At 31.8% G+C, this 22,023-nt stretch overlaps 1 protein-coding gene across 1 annotated transcript; it reads right to left on the bottom strand.

Moving 5' to 3' along the window:
- Positions 1-2,259: 2,259 nt before the first annotated feature.
- On the bottom strand, positions 2,260-18,257 carry LOC131938506 (toll-like receptor 4). Its single transcript, XM_059296560.1, has 7 exons — positions 18,155-18,257; positions 17,669-17,863; positions 17,282-17,467; positions 13,454-13,621; positions 12,852-13,162; positions 10,546-10,769; positions 2,260-2,461 (listed from the first exon to the last, which is right to left on the bottom strand). The coding sequence occupies exons 1-7, from the start codon at positions 18,255-18,257 to the stop codon at positions 2,260-2,262; spliced, it is 1,389 nt and encodes a 462-aa protein (XP_059152543.1).
- Positions 18,258-22,023: the final 3,766 nt, after the last annotated feature.

The raw sequence follows: 22,023 nt of genomic DNA, 5'->3' as shown, positions 1-22,023 counted from the left end.
ATAGTTGTTTTTTTAAAGCATGCTTAAAAAAATGAATTAATGAGTGTCTTAAAAATGTCTCAATGTAGGAGTTTATTTAATCCAAGGGAACAAACTCATAAAAAGCTGACATTTTAATTTTATTTTTCGAATTTTTTTTCCTAACCTCCGCTAACGTCATTTGGTTGTAAGTTAATGTTAAATAAGACTTAGGTTAAGATTAAAGTTGGTGTTTTGGCTAAAGTTCAGTGACGGCGGCTACACCAGCAAACAAAAAGTACAATTACATTGATAATGCAGTAGTATCTAGGCTTTGTTTTATTCCCCAATACATATTAACTCAACGTACACATTTTGATTAATTTTATAGACAGCTTTTCTTTTTCAAGCCAACATATTTTGACTGTAGTTGGATGCAACTTGGTATTATTTTATTTTATTTAATAATAAAGCTATAGTGTATTTAAATAATATACTGTCACTTTAAAAAATCGGTTATACTAACTGTTTTTCAATCGAAATTTTAAAGCATTACTTCTTGGACATTACGTTTGTGTGAAGAATCACTTTTGTTCATTCAATATATGAACTTTTTTCAATACCATCTCTTGGTACTCAAGAATATTCATCTCTCAGTTTGCATCAAGCAAAATCATTCAAGCCTAATAAAATGAATATTGTTTATTTAATAAAGCATTTGCATTAAAATATCTTGTTACACAAATTCAAAAATAAAATTATTTTTTTACAAATGGCGTAGCGAGTAATACGCAAAATGAAAATTTTCTTGGTTTTTTTTTATTAACTCATGAACATTAAGCTATAATATCCAACGTTGCACAATTATTTTCATATAATTAAGGTCGTTGGAGCATTTAAAAATATTTTTATATACAAAGTTCCTGTTACTAACATGACCAAATTTTGCAAATTCGAGTTTGCCTCATAAACAAAAAGGTGATCTTTTTGAATCCACCGCTGGTCAACAAATGGGAGAAAAGGGAGTGTAGAGGCATACTGAGCGAAATTACTTGATCTGTGAAGCACTCTATCTAAAATCTTGGATCATTAAGGCTGAGAAATTAGGTTCTCTAAATAAAAAATATAACCATTAAGTGCAAAACGACAATCATGTAACTTTACAGAAAATAATGTAACACAATATAAATCTTAAGAGCATAAATTGTCAAATAAACAACACACACATATTAAAAAAATATTAGAGGAAAAATGTTTGAATGAAGAAAAAATCGACAGATCATCAAAACAGAAAAAAAGCAGAAAGTAAACGAAAATAAATTCCCAATAGTATATAAAAAGTGAGGAAATGACATGGGTTATGATTTTATAATTGGAAGCTGATTTAAAAATCAAAAAGCAATGTTCTTAACCATTTTGGTCTACTGATTTGCTGAATCTAAACGTACAACTGGTAACATTATATTAGGCAGACATGATTAGACTTAAGCGTTGAGGGGCGGGGGCGGGGGGGGGGGGGTGTGGACCGCACCGGGTGACACCATTATGGCGAAAAATTGCAAAATATATATGATTTTGCCAGTTCAATTAATTAACACCATTTGGCAAAATGGGAAGGCAAAGTCACCAAATGTAACTATATATATATATATATATATATATATATATATATATATATATATATATATATATATATATATATATATATATATATATATATATATATATATATATATATATATATATATATATATATATATATATATATATATATATATATATATATATATATAACAGGTTTTTTCTGGAGGGGAGGATGACACCATGAGGTCCCGCACCGGGAGAGACCCGACCTCGCAACATGAGCAGGTTTTAAATGTCAAACTACTTATCATTTCTAATGGCATGTAGTAGAAGTGTCCAGAAATTTTGGTTATTTCTGTAGATCAGACACCTGTACAGCTGATTCCTTAAATAAGTTTCTACTTCAGGTGGGTATGTATTCAAGTCGACCCTCTCAACAAAGACAGGAACGATAACCTGACATTGTACATTGAACTCTCGCATGATGGCCAGGTTCATCTCATACTCAGAGGCGTAGCGACCCTTCCCGGCGCCCGGGGACAAACTTTTCGATTTGCACCCCCCCCCCTCAAACTTTCGATTTGCACCCCTCCCCCTCAAACTTTCAATTTGCACCCCCCTCAACCTTTCAATTTATTTTTCCAACCCATTTTGGCGCCCCCTAAGCTCGGCGCCCGGGGACATGTGTCCCCCCGCCCCCCCCCCCCCCTCGCTACGCTACTGCTCATACTCTCGGTAGTGATCCAAGAAAAGATCTTCAGACAACAAGACCAGCGTTTTTCTTGTGCCAGTTATAGCTCCACTGATGAATGACACCATGTCCCCATCTGGAAAGTCCACTTCTCCTAAAATGTAAGAGATGTTCTTCTCTCGCAAGAGTGGTAGGATAATATTTCTTACAATCTGTCGGATTCCTGGTCTATATCATATATCATATATCATATATCATATATCATATATCATATATCAATCATATATCATATATCATATATCATATATCATATATCATATATCATATATCATATATCATATATCATATATCATATATCATATATCATATATCATATATCATATATCATATATCATATATCATATATCATATATCATATATCATATATCATATATCATATATCATATATCATATATCATATATCATATATCATATATCATATATCATATATCATATATCATATATCATATATCATATATCATATATCATATATCATATATCATATATCATATATCATATATCATATAAAATATATCATATAAAATATATCATATATCATATATCATATATCATATATCATATATCATATATCATATATAATATATCATATATCATATATCATATATCATATATCATACATCATATATCATATATCATATATCATATATCATATATCATATATCATATATCATATATCATATATCATATATCATATAAAATATATCATATAAAATATATCATATAAAATATATCATATATCATATATCATATATCATATATCATATATCATATATCATATATCATATATCATATATCATATATCATATATCATATATCATATATCATATATCATATATCATATATCATATATCATATATCATATATCATATATCATATATCATATATCATATATCATATATCATATATCATATATCATATATCATATATCATATATCATATATCATATATCATATATCATATATCATATATCATATATCATATATCATATATCATATATCATATATCATATATCATCTATCATATATCATATATCATATATCATATATCATATATCATATATCATATATCATATATCATATATCATATATCACATATCACATATCATATATCATATATCATATATCATATATCATATATCATATATCATATATCATATATCATATATCATATATCATATATCATATATCATATATCATATATCATATATCATATATCATATATCATATATCATATATCATATATCATATATCATATATCATATATCATATATCATATATCATATATCGTATATCATATATCATATATCATATATCATATATCGTATATCGTATATCGTATATCATATATCATATATCATATATCGTATATCATATATCGTATATCATATATCGTATATCATATAACATATATCGTATATCATATATCGTATATCATATATCATATATCGTATATCATATATCGTATATCATATATCATATATCATATATCATATATCGTGTATCGTATATCGTATATCATATATCATATATCGTATATCGTGTATCGTATATCGTATATCATATATCGTATATCGTGTATCGTATATCGTATATCATATATCATATATCATATATCGTATATCGTATATCGTATATCGTGTATCGTGTATCGTGTATCGTATATCGTGTATCGTATATCGTATATCGTATATCGTATATCGTATATCGTATATCGTATATCGTATATCGTATATCGTATATCGTGTATCGTGTATCGTATATCGTATATCGTAAATCGTAAATCGTTTATCGTATATCGTATATCGTGTATCGTGTATCATATATCATACATCGTATATCGTATATCGTATATTGTATATCGTATATCGTATATCGTATATCATATTTCATATATCATATATCACATTTATTTATAAAAAATGCATTTCTTTTTTTGGTCAAATTTCGTGGTAGTTTCGTTACTGAAGCCAACAGCAACGAACAGTGAGGAGAATATATCCACGTCACTTTCTGTGTAGTCGTTCGTCGGGACCTCAATTACACAATAAATGATGTTGCATTCCTGCAAGCCTATACAGGTGACTCGAGGTACGAGTTTAAAGTAGTTCCATAACCTTGTTCGTATGTGAAATAACTATGTAATGTATAGAGATAGGCGGAAAAGCTTCAGTTCGTCTACTTATTCGCTTGACTGCTAATGTTAATGCCATTTTGGTCACCTTAATTCACTTATTCGCTACACTCTTAATCGGGATCGCCTCCAACACAATCAAGTATTAAGTGTCAAGCTGTTATGCGCCACATGACGCCTTTACTCGACTTACCTTACTTTTCTTTGTGGCTAAACTTCTATAGCCTTTGTCCATCCAATAATAAAACTGCAAGGCAACGGTTGTTTGATTTTAGATTTTTCACCAGCCATCAATACTCATCTGTCCGGGTGTTTGAACTCGGGAGTTTGCAAGCCCTACCACGCCAACACCATTGGGATACCTAATTGTTACTTTTTTTACATTACAAAAAAATAAGTATTTTATTGTTTTAAAAAGCTGTAGGATGCAATAAAATTCAGAGTAGAGCAGAAAATTTAGTGCGTGCCTTCATACGCGATGTTATAATTAGCTCCACCGCTAAACTATCAATTGTAAGAGTTGCTTTTCGCCAATCATTACTAAACATGGACACCGTGTAAGAGAGATAACACTAAAAAATAATTTAAGACAACACTTGTAGATTATTGAAATCTTAAGATTTCTCATTCGCTGTAGACTGTAGACAATTATCAGTTCCGTTCAGACTGGCGTCTCTCTTCCTCGTTATGTTTCATTAAGGAAGTATAAAAACAACATCAGTTTTGATCCTTTAAATATCACACGTTCATTGGTGATGACAATTTAACGGGCACATTCCCTTTGACAATGATGTAGAATTTGTGAATGTTTTTTATGAAAACGTGCTTAGTGGGTTTGGAGTGATATATTTAACGCAGCTATTTTTTAATGTATTTTTACTTATAACTTAAGCTTGATGAAAGTAAATAGAAATGAAGCCTTCAACTCTAAAAAATTATTTTCTAGTTTTCTGCATTTGCAACTTTTATGACATTGATACTAAAAATATTAATTATCTGAATTATTATTAGGCTTACGTTTATATTTTTTTATTATTTTTATGGCCGCTATAAAGTCAAAATATATTTTTGAAAACAAATTTTATCCATGTCAACAATAGGATATAAGTTGTTTGAGCCTTTGTTCTATTTAATTATGTAATGCTGTCATAATTTATTTTAATGATGGGCTATTCATTAAGAATTAGATCGGAGAATACAGTTATTACATACTAAATTAATGTTATATATTTTTTTATCGTAATTTCGAGTTCTTAGTTGTTTGACATTGTTTGTTTAAAAAAAAACTTTGTGTTCGTTGTCTTAAATTGATTTACAACAACAAATACAATATTATGATACACAAACATATGCAACTGTCAGTTCCTTTAAAGCAAAACCTGCATGCCTGACATAATGTAGTAACATACTAATAGTTTATTTAATATATGCATAACATTACATGTTCTTGTTCAACAGTTATAATTTTGTTTTTACAAATAACGCATTGAGTATTACGCAAAAAAAATGTTTTTTGGTTTCTATTCTAGAAAAACAATATTTTATAACCACCTCTACACCATTCTTCTCATATAAGTATATTCGTTGGTGCTGTTTAAAATTATCTTACAACTTCCAGTTACAAACATCGCCAAATCTTGTATTTTCGAGTTTGCCTCATTACAAAACCTGCTCCTGATGAAAATAACGCTGGCAGAGAGGATATAAAAAAATATTTACTACTTGTCAAATTAAAAACATTACAATGCAAAAAATCCTTACCGAGCATGAAGATCACATGATAGATTTGACAAATGACAAACAACTTAAGTGCCCACTCTAAGATGGCTGTAACAAGAATCGTGACACGCCTGCTGAACGTATCTCTTTTTATATCTTCTATGCTGACTTCATTTTTTTTCTTATCTGTCTAATAATGCATCTGTTAAATAGTTACAATTTAGTAGTTATACATTTTGACGACTTCCACAAGGAGGGAGGAAGGGGGTAAAAAATTGACTTTTATAGTCGCTGGGGGGTCGGGTCCAAGTTAACGTCCACATGTTGGTTTTAACATTTACGTCACACCGGTTCATTCATTAAAGAGAGGGAAACGTGAGAATGGGGGCAATTTAGCGAAGTTTCGTGAAGGTTACGCAGTCATTAAATAGCAAGAAAAAAGGTTCATAATTGCATATATATTACAAGTAAAAAAAAAGTATCATGTTTAACTCTTTATAGAAGATTAAGTAACACAGTAAGATTGTAAATGGAATAAAAGCATCAATTTAAAACAACAAAAACAGACGAACAAAAGCAATAAAAGAATATCAACTTTGAATAAATTTTCAGAAACGAAATAATTTCGATCCATGACAAAGCAGATAGATAGATAGACAGACAGACAAAGAGAGTAAACAAGTTAAATAAAAGCTTGCAATAAAAACAATTGCTTTTTTGGTTCGTTTGCAAATAAGGCATACTTAGAATGCCAAAATGTAAAAAGGAATGTATTCAAAATCAGTAATATGATTATAGTAAACAAAAACAATGTGATAAAACTATTATATACTCTTGACCGGCATGACAGATATAAATTTAGACTTTTTATGATTTTCGCTTTTTAAAACTCGATCGCTATCTCATAATTTCATTGACATAGATTAATTTACTAAAATTTGAATTTACTTAAGTCCAACATATATGTCTTTGTGTATGTATGTGTGAGCCCTCATAAAAATGGTATTATGAACAAAGCGCATGCAGAGAGGATGTAAAAAATAAACCAGCTTTTGTCAGATTATAAAAATCAAGTATATCTACTTTACTGAGAAAAAGAGAGATATTTAACACATGGTAAACATCTTAAGTGTCCGATTGTAGATGGTTGTATAAAAAATTGTGTCGTCCTTGTTGAATGTGTTTCTATTTATTATATCTTTAATGTTCAGACGGCTTAATTAGTTACTAATTGAAATCATGAGCTCTGTTTTTAAGTAATAATGTTGTTGATTTAGGAACTTTAAATTTGATTTATCTCTCTCGCTCAGACACCGCTGTGTAGCAAAACAGTTGTTTACTTTAGCTTTTACCCAAAAATATCTGAAAAGTTTCCATATTCCTTTATTTTGATACTTTTTTAACTTCATTTTTACTTTCTCGTATATACGAAGTATAGAGAGTCTTGTAATCGTACACCTCACATATACGGAAAAACATAATTTTGCAATCTTGTCCGTATGTCCGTGTGTCTGTGTGTGTCTGTGTGTGTGTATGTGTGTGTGTGTAAACACCATAACTTGAGTACCGTTACAGCTAGGTTGATGAAATTTCACACATAAGTATTTTATCAAATTCGTAGAGCCTGATCAACTTTTGAGCGATTTCTGATAACCGGAAGTGGTACTTTTTCTACTTTGAATTTTTTAAAAGCCTATCATTTGAGTACTATTTCAGATAGATAAATGAAATTTCAAATGTAAGTATAAGATCTAATTCTCTACCTTCTATATAATTTTGAGTAATTTCCGTTGACCGGAAGTACTAATTCACGCTATTTCCGATTTCTCAAAAAAGCATGTAAATTTATAAAATATTGCTTAATCAACAGGGTGTCAAAAGGTAAAGTTTGAAAGTTGCTCCAACAGACGGGAATTATTGACTATGGTCATGGCCTATTCACTATTTATGAATAGATGTAACTTCTAATAACCTTTAAATTCAATATATTGGAGTAATACAAATGTAGGGGCAAATCATCAAAACAAGCTGGCGAATCAATCATCGTGAAAACGAACAATTAAATAGAAAGAAACTACGGTAACATAATACCATAGTTAAGCACCATTTTTACTTTCTCGCACACAAGGTATAGAAAAAATATTGTAACCTTGCAAATAAAAAATCCAGATTTTTGCAAATCTCGACCTTTTACACCTCCCTGAGTCGGAAAAACAAAATTTTGCAATCTTGTCCGTATTTATGTGTGTGTGTGTGTGTGTGTGTGTGTCTGTGCGTGTCTGTAAACACGATAACTTGAGTACCGTTAAAGCTAGGTTGATGTAATTTCATATAAAAGTATTTATTATATCAAATTTGTAGATCAGTATCAACTTTTCAGCAAATTCTAATAACCAGAATTGGAACTTTTTCTAATTTCAATTTTTTTAAAGTTATAACTTGAGTACTATTTCAGATAGATAAATGACAATTCACATGTAAGCAAAAGATCTAATTCTCTGCCGTCTGTCAAATTTTGAGTAATTTCCGACCGTTGACCGGACGTAGTAATTTACGGTTTATTATAATTAGATACAAAATTATGTAACACAATATGAATTTTAAATGCAACCAAAGCGAGAACTGCAAAAAAACATAACACCAAAATGTTTTTTAACTAGAAAAATTTTGAGAAAATAAAATAATATTGGTCTTAAATTATATAAACGGAAATACAAAACTGTTATACTATAAATAGTGAAAAAACACAAACGGTTAGCGTTTTAATCTTATCAGTAAAAGTGGACTTAAATATAAAAAAAACTGTTCTTTGCTTCTCTATTAGTTTACTGTCGTGATAAATCTAAAAAATTAATTAAAGACATTAGTAAAGGTATCCAATAGATACTGAAGTGACCCACGCTTTTCTGTATAGTTATTTAAAAAGTAGTCTATAATTTATTTTCTACTTTTTAGTGCATTAGCACATAAAAGCTTGTTATTAAAAGGTTTTTTATTTTTAAAAAAATCAGTTCTTTACATGTTTTATTTACAATAGAGTTACATGACTAAAAACCATTGCGTGCCTATTGAACGTGATGGCGCAGCTATTGAACGTGAAGACGCGTGTGGTGTGGTTTGATAGACATGCCTACTAATTCGGTCCAAATTTTAATAAATTAATTCAAAAAATAATTAGGCATCCAATGCAGTCAAATTTAATTTCAGATTGCATTGTCTTCATGTCTTGACCCACGTGCCACTGTTAACTGTATCGGTCAAGTAGAAGTATCCGAATTTCGCTCTTGCGTTTCGAACTAGACTGACGACAGAATGACGACTGACGAAGTGAGTTAAATAAAAGCTTGAAATAATAAACCGGTAGTGATCTCCCCTAAACTTTCTCGAATATTCTTATATAAAACAACAGGGGATGGTAACTGGGGATATAGTTATGATTTTTAATCCATTTTAAATACTGAAACTTTTAAAAATAGAATAGAATCTCAGTAAAAAACAATTGCGCACCAAGCGAACGCCTAATAAAGGTGTGTATAATAGTGCGCAATAGTATTAGTACTTATAAATTTACATTAGTTTTTTGAGAAATCGGAAGTAGCGTAAATTACTACTTCCGGTCAACGGACATTACTCAAAATTATATAGAAGGTAGAGAATTAGATCTTTTACTTACATGTGAAATTTCATTTATCTATCTGAAATAGTACTCAAGTTATAGGCTTTTGAAAAATTCAAAGTAGAAAAAGTACCACTTCCGGTTGTCGGAAATCGCTCAAAAGTTTATACGGATCTACGATTTTGATATAATACTTATATATGAAATTTCATCAACCTGTAACGGTACTCAAGTTATCGTGTTTACACACGGACAGACACACAGACACACACACACACACAGACATACGGACAAGATTGCAAAATTATGTTTTTCCGTATCAGTGAGGTGTAAAACGTCGAGATTTGTATAAATCTCGATTTTTTTTTTTGCACGATTACAATACTTTCTCTATACTACGTATATACGAGAAAGTAAAAAGGCGTTCGAATGGTAACACTATATATATATATATATATATATATATATATATATATATATATATATATATATATATATATATATATATATATATATATATATGTTGCTGAAAAATGTTCATTAAAATATATGTTGCAAAAGTCAATATTAGCTTTACATATGAAACTATCTGAATAACTTCTAAATAACAATCTATGTGTCATTCCTAATAGCATGTAGTAGAAGTGTCCAGAAAGTTTGGTTGTTTCTGTAGACTAGACACCTGTACAGCTGATTCCTTAAAAAAGTTTCTACTTCAGGTGGGTATGTATTTAAGTCGACCCTCTCAACAAAGACAGGAACGATAACCTGAACTCGTAAGTTTAACTCTCGCATGATGGCCAGGTTCATCTCATACTCTCGGTAGTGATCCAAGAAAAGATCTTCAGACAACAAGACCAGCGTTTTTCTTGTGCCAGTTATAGCTCCACTGATGTGTGACACCATGTCCCCACCTGGAAAGTCCACTTCTCCTAAAATGTAAGAAACATTCTTTTCTCTCAGGAATGGTAGTATAATATTTTTAAGAATCTGTCGTATTCTTTGTTCACCCTGTTGAAAATTTAAAAAAAAATACAGTATATACAATGTAGATCAAATAATTTACATTTAAACTATTCCAACAACAACAAAAATATTATTATAATTTTATAGAATAATAAACCGGGTGTGATCTCTCCTTAACTTTTCCGAATATTCATAAAAATATACTAGACTACCCGTCACCCGTTGGATAACTGTGGGTCTCGGGGGTCATCCATCAAAAAACATCACGTCTGTCACTCAGTGGCGTAGCGACCCTTTTCTGCGCCCGGGGACAAACTCCTCGATTTGAACCCCCCCCCCCCCCCGCCCCCCTCCCGGCAAGATTTTGATATGCACCCCCCTCAAACTTTCGATATGCACCACCCCCCCCATCTCAAGATTTCGATTTGCACCCCCCCCCCCCCCACCTCAAACTTTCGATTTGCACCCCCCTCAACCTTTCAATTTATTTTTCCAACCCATTTTGGCGCCCCCTAAGGTCGGCGCCCGGGGAAACGTCCCGTCCGTCCCCCCGCTCCACCCTCCTCGCTACGCTACTGCATTGTCACTTATCGTCACAAAAAAACAGACCCCACATTCCAACATATGTTTTTTATCTTTTAAAAACACCGAAAACAACGATTTCGGACTATCCCTTCATATACTGACGTCACAGGTGACCTACTCAACTCTACTTCACCTGCCCAGTGACCCGCCAAGTCTCAGACAACATGTTTTTATCGTTTAAAAAACCTATTCCAGCCGAGCATGTCTCTGACCACACTATCCCTTCATATGCTTAGGACAAACAAACAGGTGAACTGTTCTTCACCTGCCCTGTGCCCCGCGAGGTCCTGATAGTCAACCTTATCATTCACATGTAGGCCTTAGGAAAAATAATTGAAAACATTGTTGTAAAACGAAAATATATCTTTAACTATTACTACAGTCATTGTTCTAAGCTTTTATATACAATGTGGTTAATCTACCAATGACTATATCAATAAATTAATTAACGGCTTTAAATTATTTAGTAATTAACAGTGTCTTTAAGAAGGAGCAATATTTACCACTCAAAATACCATTTCACAGCTCTACACATAATGAAGATTCTCCCCAATAACAAATCAGAAAAACAAACAAACAAAAAAAATGAGTTATCAAACATCACTATTCAGTCAAAGTTAAGCCATTGTTCTAAAACTATAAAACACATGTGATTAATCTACCTATGAATAAATCAATAAATTAATTAATGTCTTTAAAAAAATGTGTGATTAACAGTCTGTCTGCAATCAAAAATTATTCTCTACCTACATACTATTTTACAGACCCCCATATACAGTAGTTTCCTTACAGTAAGAAATCAGACAAACAAATAAATATTCAAACATATAAACAAAGTTGAGCTTTAGTGGTATTAGATAACACAAGAGATGGAAACTAGGGATACAGATATGATTTTTAATCCTTTTTTAATTACTTAAAATTTTAAATTAGAATAAAATCCTGAAGAAAAAAGAATTGCACACCAAGTGAACGCCAAACAAAATTTGCATAATAGTGCGGAATATTATTAGTGCTTTTTAAATTCACATGCGGTTTTTGAGAAATCGAAAATAGGGTAAATTACTACTTCCGGTCTACGTAAATTACTCCAAATTTGATAGAAGGAAGAAAATTTGATATTTTACTTACATGTGAAATTTTGTTTATCTGAAACAGTTCTCAAGTTGAAGGCTTTTAAATAATTGAAAGTAGAAAAAGTTCCACTTTAGGCTATCGGAAATCGCTCAAAATTGATACAAATACACAGACATACACACACACATACACACACAGAGACATACGGACAAGATTGCAAAAATATGTTGTTGTTTTTTCTCAATGAGCTGCAAAAATCTCGATTATTATTTTGTTTGCATGATTACAAGACTTTCTCTATTTCGTATATACGAGACTGTAAAAATGCATTAAAAATTATATCTGTATACCGAGTTGTCATCCCCCGTACTGTTATATAAGAATATTCGAGAAAGTTTAGGGGAGATCACTCCCGGTTTATTATTTTTTTAAAAACATATTTACATTTATGAAAATGCTTCATACCTCATCATATGTAATGAAAACATCAACCTGTGGGTTGTAGTTGACCAAACGTCCACCAATGTGCAGCCGCCGTTGACCAATGAAGTAGAGGTACCTCAGCTTCCAGCGGTAATGGAAAAACACGGCCAGAACAAGCAAACACAGGAGATGGATGAAAAATGTCGTCAACACAAAGCTGAAGTTTTCTTTGATCACACAGTTATATTTAAATCTTGACAGTTTCTTGGTCATTTGAGTGTAATTAAATTCAATATTTGTTTCTGTTTCAAACAAAATTTCGTCCGTCTCAACAAATAAATGAGGACTTTCAGCTAGCAATTGTAAAGTGTGAAGGTTTGAGCATACAAATGAAAATACATTTCCCCTTAAGTCAACGGAAAACTCCGAGTTCGCTGACTTTAACCTGAGCAACTCACTGCACATTTCATCTGTTAAAGACCTCAATCGATTATGAGACAAATCAAGATAGGTTAAATTGAGATGCATTAAAACGTCTGGATTAAACGATCGAATAAGATTGTAGCTCATATTAATTTTTTTTAGTTTTTTTAGTTTCAAAGGAAACTGAAACAAGCTAGGGTCAATACTATCTATGCGCAAACCTGACACTTGCAGTTCTTCTAAATGCCTCAGTGTAACTATCAGGTCTTGAAGATGGTGTGTGGCTTGAAACTCGTTATTGTATGAAATATTTAAAATCCGAAGCTTCCTAGCAGTGTGTAATATGTTAATGTCAAAGTCAAAATCATTGAAAGACAAATCCAAAATCTCTAATTCAGAAACTCCATCATTTTCAAAATTGGGATATATCAATCCAGCACTTTTCGTAGTTTCTTTTAACCTTTTTGAATATATATATATATATATATATATATATATATATATATATATATATATATGTTCGCAACATATTTTCCAAGGCAATGAGACCAGTATCTTTAGCGATATATGGATAACTTAATGATACGGCCTTTTGCCTTTTGGTTCAAAATAATGTTAGATTTACTAAATGTATAAACTAAATTTTATTAAAAGAAAGAATGTGTAAACACAGTTTTAATTATGCAACCGGAAAAGTGTTAATGGTTGTGACATGAACGCTGTAGAGAACATATTAGTAGCATAAAAACAATGAATGGCAATTAGAATTACGTCACTTGAAAGGAATAGGGACATTTTTATTTGAAAAAATGTTTTCTTAATAAAACTTCTAATACTACGGAAAATACACAACACTAATGGCGTCATTAATTGAAGTATAAAATATAATTAAAAATCTAATATAAAGAATAAACATAAAACTAATGACTTTATCTTCAATATTTTCAATATTCAGATTCGCTTCCCAAATATTCCAATTTTAGGATAGGAAGAAACAATTTTTTGAATATGAAGAAATGAAATATTTCATTTAAATTTATTTTGATGTACATATCGACTTATCAAGACGTAAGCTATGGAAGATATACAATTCTCTTTTTTTCCGAAAATAGTAATAGTTTAATAAACCTCAAAATACTACTGAATAGCCGGTTTTTAACGGAACCGCATAAGTCGCATAATCAGTGTGTTTATTTAATATGTTTAGTTGACTAATAATGTGTATTTTTGGATTTTAATTTTTCTAATAGGTATTGGTAGCCAATTTTATATTAAATGTACCGGGGTTTTAGCTCTTGAGTTATTTCTTTGCTTTATCGTTAATATCGTTTAACAAGTAGTAAAGCGCATTGCGTTTTGACTAATAACTATTTTATAAAATATTTTTCACACACAAGTATAACATTTAAGAAATATAAACCTATAATTTACCGATAGCTAGTATGATAGACATAATAATGTTAACTCATTCTTTGAATGAATATGGTACAATGAGCATCTTTTTAAAACTAAATTACATTATGCATTGGAATAACTTTTATTATTTTCTTTATTATTAATCTTTTATTATTTTCTCGTGGTATAACGTGAAATAGATATTAACTGTTTAAAGCATTCCCCTTAGAGTCGTGCTAAAATAGACCTCTGTGATATTTAGTATCATGTTACACGAATATTTAGTCCCAAACCAACAGTAGATTACATTGACCAAAAAAAAGTTGATCAAAGACAGTTAGAAGATATTTCCTATTGACTGTGCACCTGAGTAGAAAAGTCGTTTTATTTTATAATATTTTTAATATAAAATGAAAGACATATCTTTGTACAACAGATAGTCGGGTCGTGTAGTATTTTTAATGTCGGGGGTTTATGTCCAAGGAGTTGTTGGCCGGGAGTCACTCAAGCTAGTGTAGTTTGTCCTGTCTCCAACCTGTAAAATGTTTGCGAATTACCCGCCTTCAGTATTGATTGGAGAAGTACCTAGATACGGTTGTCACGTGACTTGTACAGCCAACAGCAGTTGTCACACCTATGTCAGTGTCATAGGTACAGCATTTACAGCCCCCTCACTGTTTCTACGGAATTTTTGTATGACTGCTCAGCTCGTGTTCAATGGAAACATTTTGTCCATTGTCTACTTGTGGGTCATTTTCTCTGTGTTCGGTAAAGGCAAGTGTATTTGTATTTTAGGTTTAAATGTGTCTCTGGTTAATTTATTCAATTTGAACTGCATTGAGGTTGTGAACTGTTTACATTTTCTAAACGCTGATTAAAAAGTATGAAATCACAAACTAACTAATTGTGATGACGCTGGTTCAATATAATATGGTAGAAACAGACTACAGCTAGTTGGTTAGAGAGACCAATGAAATTACAGCTGACCGGTCACATGGGACGGTCAGCTGACCACAGAAGCGTGGGGCTGTAGTTCGATCGGGTAGTTGGTGTTAGGTATCGGTTAGGGTCGTTAGGAAAAATGTAGGTTGTGTAGGCAGTTGGTGATAGGCAATAGTAGGGAACGGCCACAGACATGTAGAAAGTGATAGGAAGATAGCAATAGGGATGGTCAAGGGAGGGAACAGTTAGATAGAAGTAGTAGTAGTACAGTATAGGTTAGTTAGGTAGGAAGTTGATTGTGTAAGTTTTAATAATGAACATTATCTCTTGGATCGGACTTGTGTATGTGTGTTGGATTTTCTCTTCATCTTCATTAACCCCCACCCTCACATTTGGTGGTGCTGCTTTTCCCCACCCTCACAACTGACTGGAGATTTTCATTCACCCCCACCCTCACAACTGGTTGAATATCACAAAACCCCCACCCTCACACTCATGTTTTTACAACCTGCTTTTTAGCTAAAATTCGTATCCAATAATTTGTGTGTGATCTAGTAAGCCTGTAGAAAGATACCGTTTCACAATTTTTGTATTTATGTGTAATAAATCCAAAATAAATGGCTTTAATATCTTCAGAAAAATGAAATTCTTCAGTTGTAAAAAAAATTAGCTTCTGTTAACTCGGAAAATTGCCGAATAAGTTATACGTCGTTCTATTTTTTTCTAGATGTTATACGGAGTGCTGTTTTTGCTCGACAACACTTACATTCTTTTCTAATAGATCGATTTTGCATATTTTGACTAGACATCGGTACCCGTTATAGGGCAATGCTGACGATCTTTATCTATCTTCTCTTTATATACTTCAATACGAAGTAAGTAATGCAAAATGCAAAAAAATTGCAAAATGCAGCTTTAAAAAGAGTTAAAGCTAAAACTGGAATTATAGGAAATGATGAATAGTTTCATGAGCCTACTAATTTGGACACAATTTTAATTAATTTATAAAAAAAACATTAGTCAACCAGTTAAATCAGGTTTAACGACATGTTGCATTGTCTTTATGTCTTGATCCATTTACCAACAACGAACTGTATCTGTCAGTTAGAAGTGCCTGCAATTTCGCTTGGGCGTTTCGATCTAGACAGACTAACGACAGACTGTCGAAGAACTGAGTTAAATAAAAGCTTGTAAAAATGGATCTTACCTTTTTAAAGTTTTTTTTCCTTTCTCGGTACATAATATACTGTTCTGGTAACTTAAATCTAGGTATTTTAATGCATTTTTTTCTGTGTGCCGTAGTTGCAAAAATAACGCGCCAATATCAATACAGTTTCCGCTTAAATTAAGATCTGTCAAATTTAATGGAAAATTTAACAACTCCCTTTTGTTGCTTTTAACTCTGTTATACGACACATCTAAGAATTGGATTGTCGTTTTAACAAGCGCGTCAAGGACATCAAACAACTCATAATCTGGAACAATTGGATCAATTTTCATGACTCTAAGAATAAGATTTGAGATGCTGAATTTACGAAACACTTTTGCTACGTTCAGAACTTGCCTGAGAGAAAGTTTCGTTTCACTTAGATCGAGATGTGACAAGTTGGATTCCATTATAAGAGAGTTGTTTGATATATAAGTAATCGGACAGTATCGTAGATTGATTTTTAAATTAAAGTGCGTTTTTATATTTTCAAAATAGAAATCACTCAGATTGGTTATAAGACAGAAGAAATGATTCAGTTCTAAACTGCGAAGTTTTTTTAACTTTTGAAATCCTGTGCCAGGTTTGCAGTTAGTCCCAGCCAAATGTATATTTTGTAAATTTGTTAAAGCTCCAAATGCTTTGTCTGGATAACACGTTGATGGCCAAATATAATCGCATTCAGGACTTGCTGAAAAGGTATTTAAATAAAAAGTTATAGTATTATATACATTGTCATAGCCTACATATAAATAGATATTTGCATCTATATAAGTATAGCTTGCGTAACATATACATACATATGACAAACGTGTTCATGTATGGGTATTACCTCCAGTTAAAATGTGTTTAAAGTTGGGATTAAGCAAAAAAACTGACAAATGTACTTTACCTTTGTTTTTACTAAGTTTTAAACTTTTTGTATTAGCATCTATGTACTGATCTTGTGTTTTTTCATATGGATCAAAAGAAAATCTTAAATATGTTAACATTTCAAGGCCTCTGAAAGCATCATCGGAAACGTTTGGAAAGCAGTAATCACTAATATGTAAATTCTGCAAGTTGAGTAAACCATTGAAAATATACCCTGGAAGAATTGATAGCTCATTGTATTCAAGCCTAAGTTCTTGTAGGTTATGAAGATTCTTAAAGAATGTTAGTGGAAGTTCTAGGGTTTTACTATTTCTTATTGCAAAGTAACGTAATGAATCACTTTGAGCTTGAAAATATGTTTCGCATATGTTAATTCCATTAAAACAATCGAGAACGAGCTTCTCTAGATTCCCAAGGCTAGAGAAGACGTCACAAGATAAAGATAGCGAACTGCAACCATCTAGTTGTAATGTTTTGACTTTTGTATTGAGTTGCGGTAACGTACTAAGACACGGGCAAACAATATCTTCATCATTATTTAAACACGAGCAATTATCTGGGCAAGTGATATCCTTATTTTCATACTTGGTATTTTGCCATGACCTCATTGTTTTAGAACCTTGAAATATAATTTTATTGTTTTTATCTAATATAAGTTTTTTATTACATCCATAAATGGCAGAGGCAGCTAATAATTCAGTTAACATGTGCAACAAATATAAATAACTTAATTTCATTTTCACTTCAAATAACATAAATATAAACTAGTTTATATTTATTTAACAGTAAATATTATATAGCATCCTATGATTGAGAAATAATGTTCCCAGCAATGCACACGATGTACAATAAATAACAATGCAGAAAAATATACAACTGAAGCTTTAAAAACGTGTTTAAAGTATTTAAATGTAATTGATCTATTTCCTATCAAACATTTTTAAAGGCTAAAACCCCTTCCCGCTCAGCCGTCATTGTTTAGACAAGATAAACGAAGACCGGAGACAGGAGAGGCTATTTATAAAACAAACAGTCGATCTTTATAAGTGCACACTTGTAATTGATGCATATGTGTGAGCGCGCATGAACACTGATGCAAACATTCCATGATTTAAGGGATACTAGACTACCCATCATCCCTTAGATAACGTTGAGTGGGGGGGGGTCATCCATAAAAAACATCACGTCTGTCACTTATCGTCACAAAAAACCAGACCCCAATTTAAAAAGACGTCACACCTCAGACGCGTTTGTCTTTTAAAAACACTAATTTCGGCTGAGCATTGGTCTGAAAACACAATCTCTTTATATGCTGATGTCACAAAAACAGGTCAACTCTATTTCACCTGCCCAGTGTCCCCCCAACTTTGAAAACACAGATTTCAGCTGAGCATGAGTCTGACCACGCTATCTCTTCATATGCTGACGTCACAGGGGAACTATACACCTACTCTACTCTACTTCACCTGCCCAGTGTCCGCCCAAGTCTCAGACAGCATGTTTTTATCGTTTAAAAAAAAATATTCTGGCCGAGCACGGCTATGACCACACTGTCCCTTCATATGCTAAGGACACATAAACAAGTGAACTCTACTTCGCCTACCCTGTATTACGCCAAGTTCCGATAGGCAACTTTATCATTCACATCTAAAAAATAATTTTAAAATAAAAATTTGAAGAAAAAAAATCTATCACTGACATGATGTGTCTTGAACCCCTGGCACCAGCATGGGAGCCGAATGCACTAACATCTCTAGCCTCGCAGAATCAAGGACGTAACTACTGATATATTTTACTTTTTTTCTAGATCTATAATTTTTTAATTTATTATAAATTTTTAATTTATTGTATACTAAAAAAAAGAACTGTTGAAAATTTGTAAATAGTGTTGGACCTTAATAATAATAGCAAACGGACGTATCGTCAAAGTTATAGCCGACAGAAAATTAGCTATATAATGCGTTATACTTTTGAATGGGCAAAAAAATCTTGTATGAAAGCCGCCATTATTGTTATAAAAAGTAAATAAATCATGTGACTCACTATAAAGTCATTGTTCTGAACTTTTATAATTAATGTGGTTAAACTACCAATGAATATATCTATAAATTAATTAACGTCTTTAAATTAATTTGTGATTAACAGTTTGTTTAAAAAAGAAAATTGTTCTCTACCTAATTACGTATTGTACAGCTCTACACATAGTGCAGATTCTCTCCTGCTTTAGTATATAAGTAAAGTTTCCCTTTCAAACCTGACGGTCTATGGGGCAAGTGAAGTAGAGTTCACTTGTTTCTGTGACCTCGGCATATGAAGAGATAGTGTGGTCAGCACTATGCCCAGCCGCCTTTACTTTCCCTAACGTGAGTTAGGTACCCATCAGAGTTGGCTTTAGTATATATTATCTTTTAATCTTTTTATTTAATGGGAGTATATTAGTTGTAATAAAAGAATCCAGACTACTAGACAAGCCAGTAACCAGTTTTTTTTGTAATGATAGTAGAGGTCGCTGTTTAGTTATAAAGCTGCCGCTCAACACTACAGAAGCATAATCCAACCTAGATTCAATAAAAGCTTCAGAGCTATTGAAAATGAGCTATGTCTGATACACAAGCCACTCAGAAAACAAATTAAGACAACCCACGTAGCTAATTGAAATCACAAGATTTCACGTTAGTTGTAGACAATTATCAGTTCCGTTCAGACTGGCGTTTCACTCTCTCAACAAAGATACCATCATTTATGTGAACATTGAAACTTTTCTTAGGCGATGTGCATTTATAACGTGGAACGAGGTAGGGGGGGGGGCAAGTTTCTAACTATACTTTTGGACTCAAGCAGAGTTGGGGAATGCGATTTTGAATAATGTAGAAGTCCACAAGTTAAACATCGCTGTTATATATTATGCTTTCTTTGAAGTTTTAACACACACAAAACCCCATTCAGCGCCCATGCAAAGACAGTATGTTCTTTTTAAGTTGCACTGGTTCTGTTGATAGTTTAAAAAAAAATTAGTAATTGCTCATGGTATCTATTTTGTAAATATTAACACCTCTGTGTAAGCGAGCGATAAATGAAGACAGCAGAAGAGATTATAAACCCAATATGGTCAAATAACTAATGGTAATGTTGTCTTCGTGGTGTTTAATTTTCCATTGGGTATTTTTGTTCTACTTGAACTAACAAACACTGGTGCGTAGAGGGGAAAAACACTAAACTACATTGGCTGTATATTAAAGATAGTCAAAGGTTCAAACACGTCCATGAATTATTGGTATTCTTTAAATAGTCTTAAAAAAGCTGCCAATGAAGTTTATTTTAAAATTGTTTTGTACTAAGTAAATTAAAAATAATTGGCTTCTCAGAATTATTATTTAAATAAGACAGAAGACATACTTAAGAATGACATAGCTTCTGTATTTAATTTAATTTTGACGGACTTGCCATACCTAAAGTTTCACAACTTTTGGTTGGCGTAAAATCATTTTTTTAAAATAAGTAAAAGGGCAGTTTTCTTTTTCGGTGGGGTAGCTTGAGGGGTTATTTGCCTGTAACTAGAGTTGAAATATGTTATGTTATGCTGTATATGGCCCCTTTGCTCAACTTGAGCCTTTTTTCTTTCTGGATTTGATTCCATAGCCTTTGTCTATCAAAAACAAAGCAGCATTTGTTTGATTTAGTAGGGTTTTTTTTCTAGCTACCAAGCCTTACATGCACTGGGAATAAAACTTGAGACTTTTTTTATTTAGCAACCGGGCCGTGCAAAACGACAACCCTTTTGTCACCCAACTATTAGGGTTTTTTATTCTACATTTTTTTTAAATATATGAAAAAAGGTATTTTAGTTATGTTTTAAAAAGAGTTAGGATATAATAAAACTTAAGCTAAAGTAGAAAATTGAGTAAAGATTTGACTGTGACTGCATACATGATGTTAGTATTAGCTCCATTCACATACATTCTATCAATTGTAAGATTGGCTTCTCGTCAAACCCTTACTGAACATGGACACTGTGAGATAAAAATACCACTAAAAACAACTTGTAAGACAACACTCAAAGATGATTAAAATCGTATGCTTTCACAAAAGCTCTTGACAATTATCAGTTCAAACCAGACTGTCGTCTCGCTCTCTCGTCCTATTTCATAAAGGAAGTATAAAAACAATGTCAGTTTTTATTTTATATACATCGCATCGTAAAAGATGCAGAATTTATTAATCTGTTTTTATGAACACGTACTAAGATGGTTTTGAGTGATATATTTAATGCAGCATTTATTTTTGTATTGTCATAAAATGTGAAAAGAAAATTTTAAATTAGAACTTTTTATTTTTATTTTTGAAAATGCATTATCCACTTTCGTCATGGCCTTA

The sequence above is a fragment of the Physella acuta genome, unplaced genomic scaffold (genome assembly GCF_028476545.2).
Source record: "Physella acuta isolate Inbredline_101_S28 unplaced genomic scaffold, ASM2847654v3 ptg000246l, whole genome shotgun sequence".
Classification (NCBI taxonomy): Eukaryota; Metazoa; Mollusca; class Gastropoda; family Physidae; genus Physella; species Physella acuta.
This window is presented reverse-complemented; position numbering and strand designations above follow the sequence as displayed.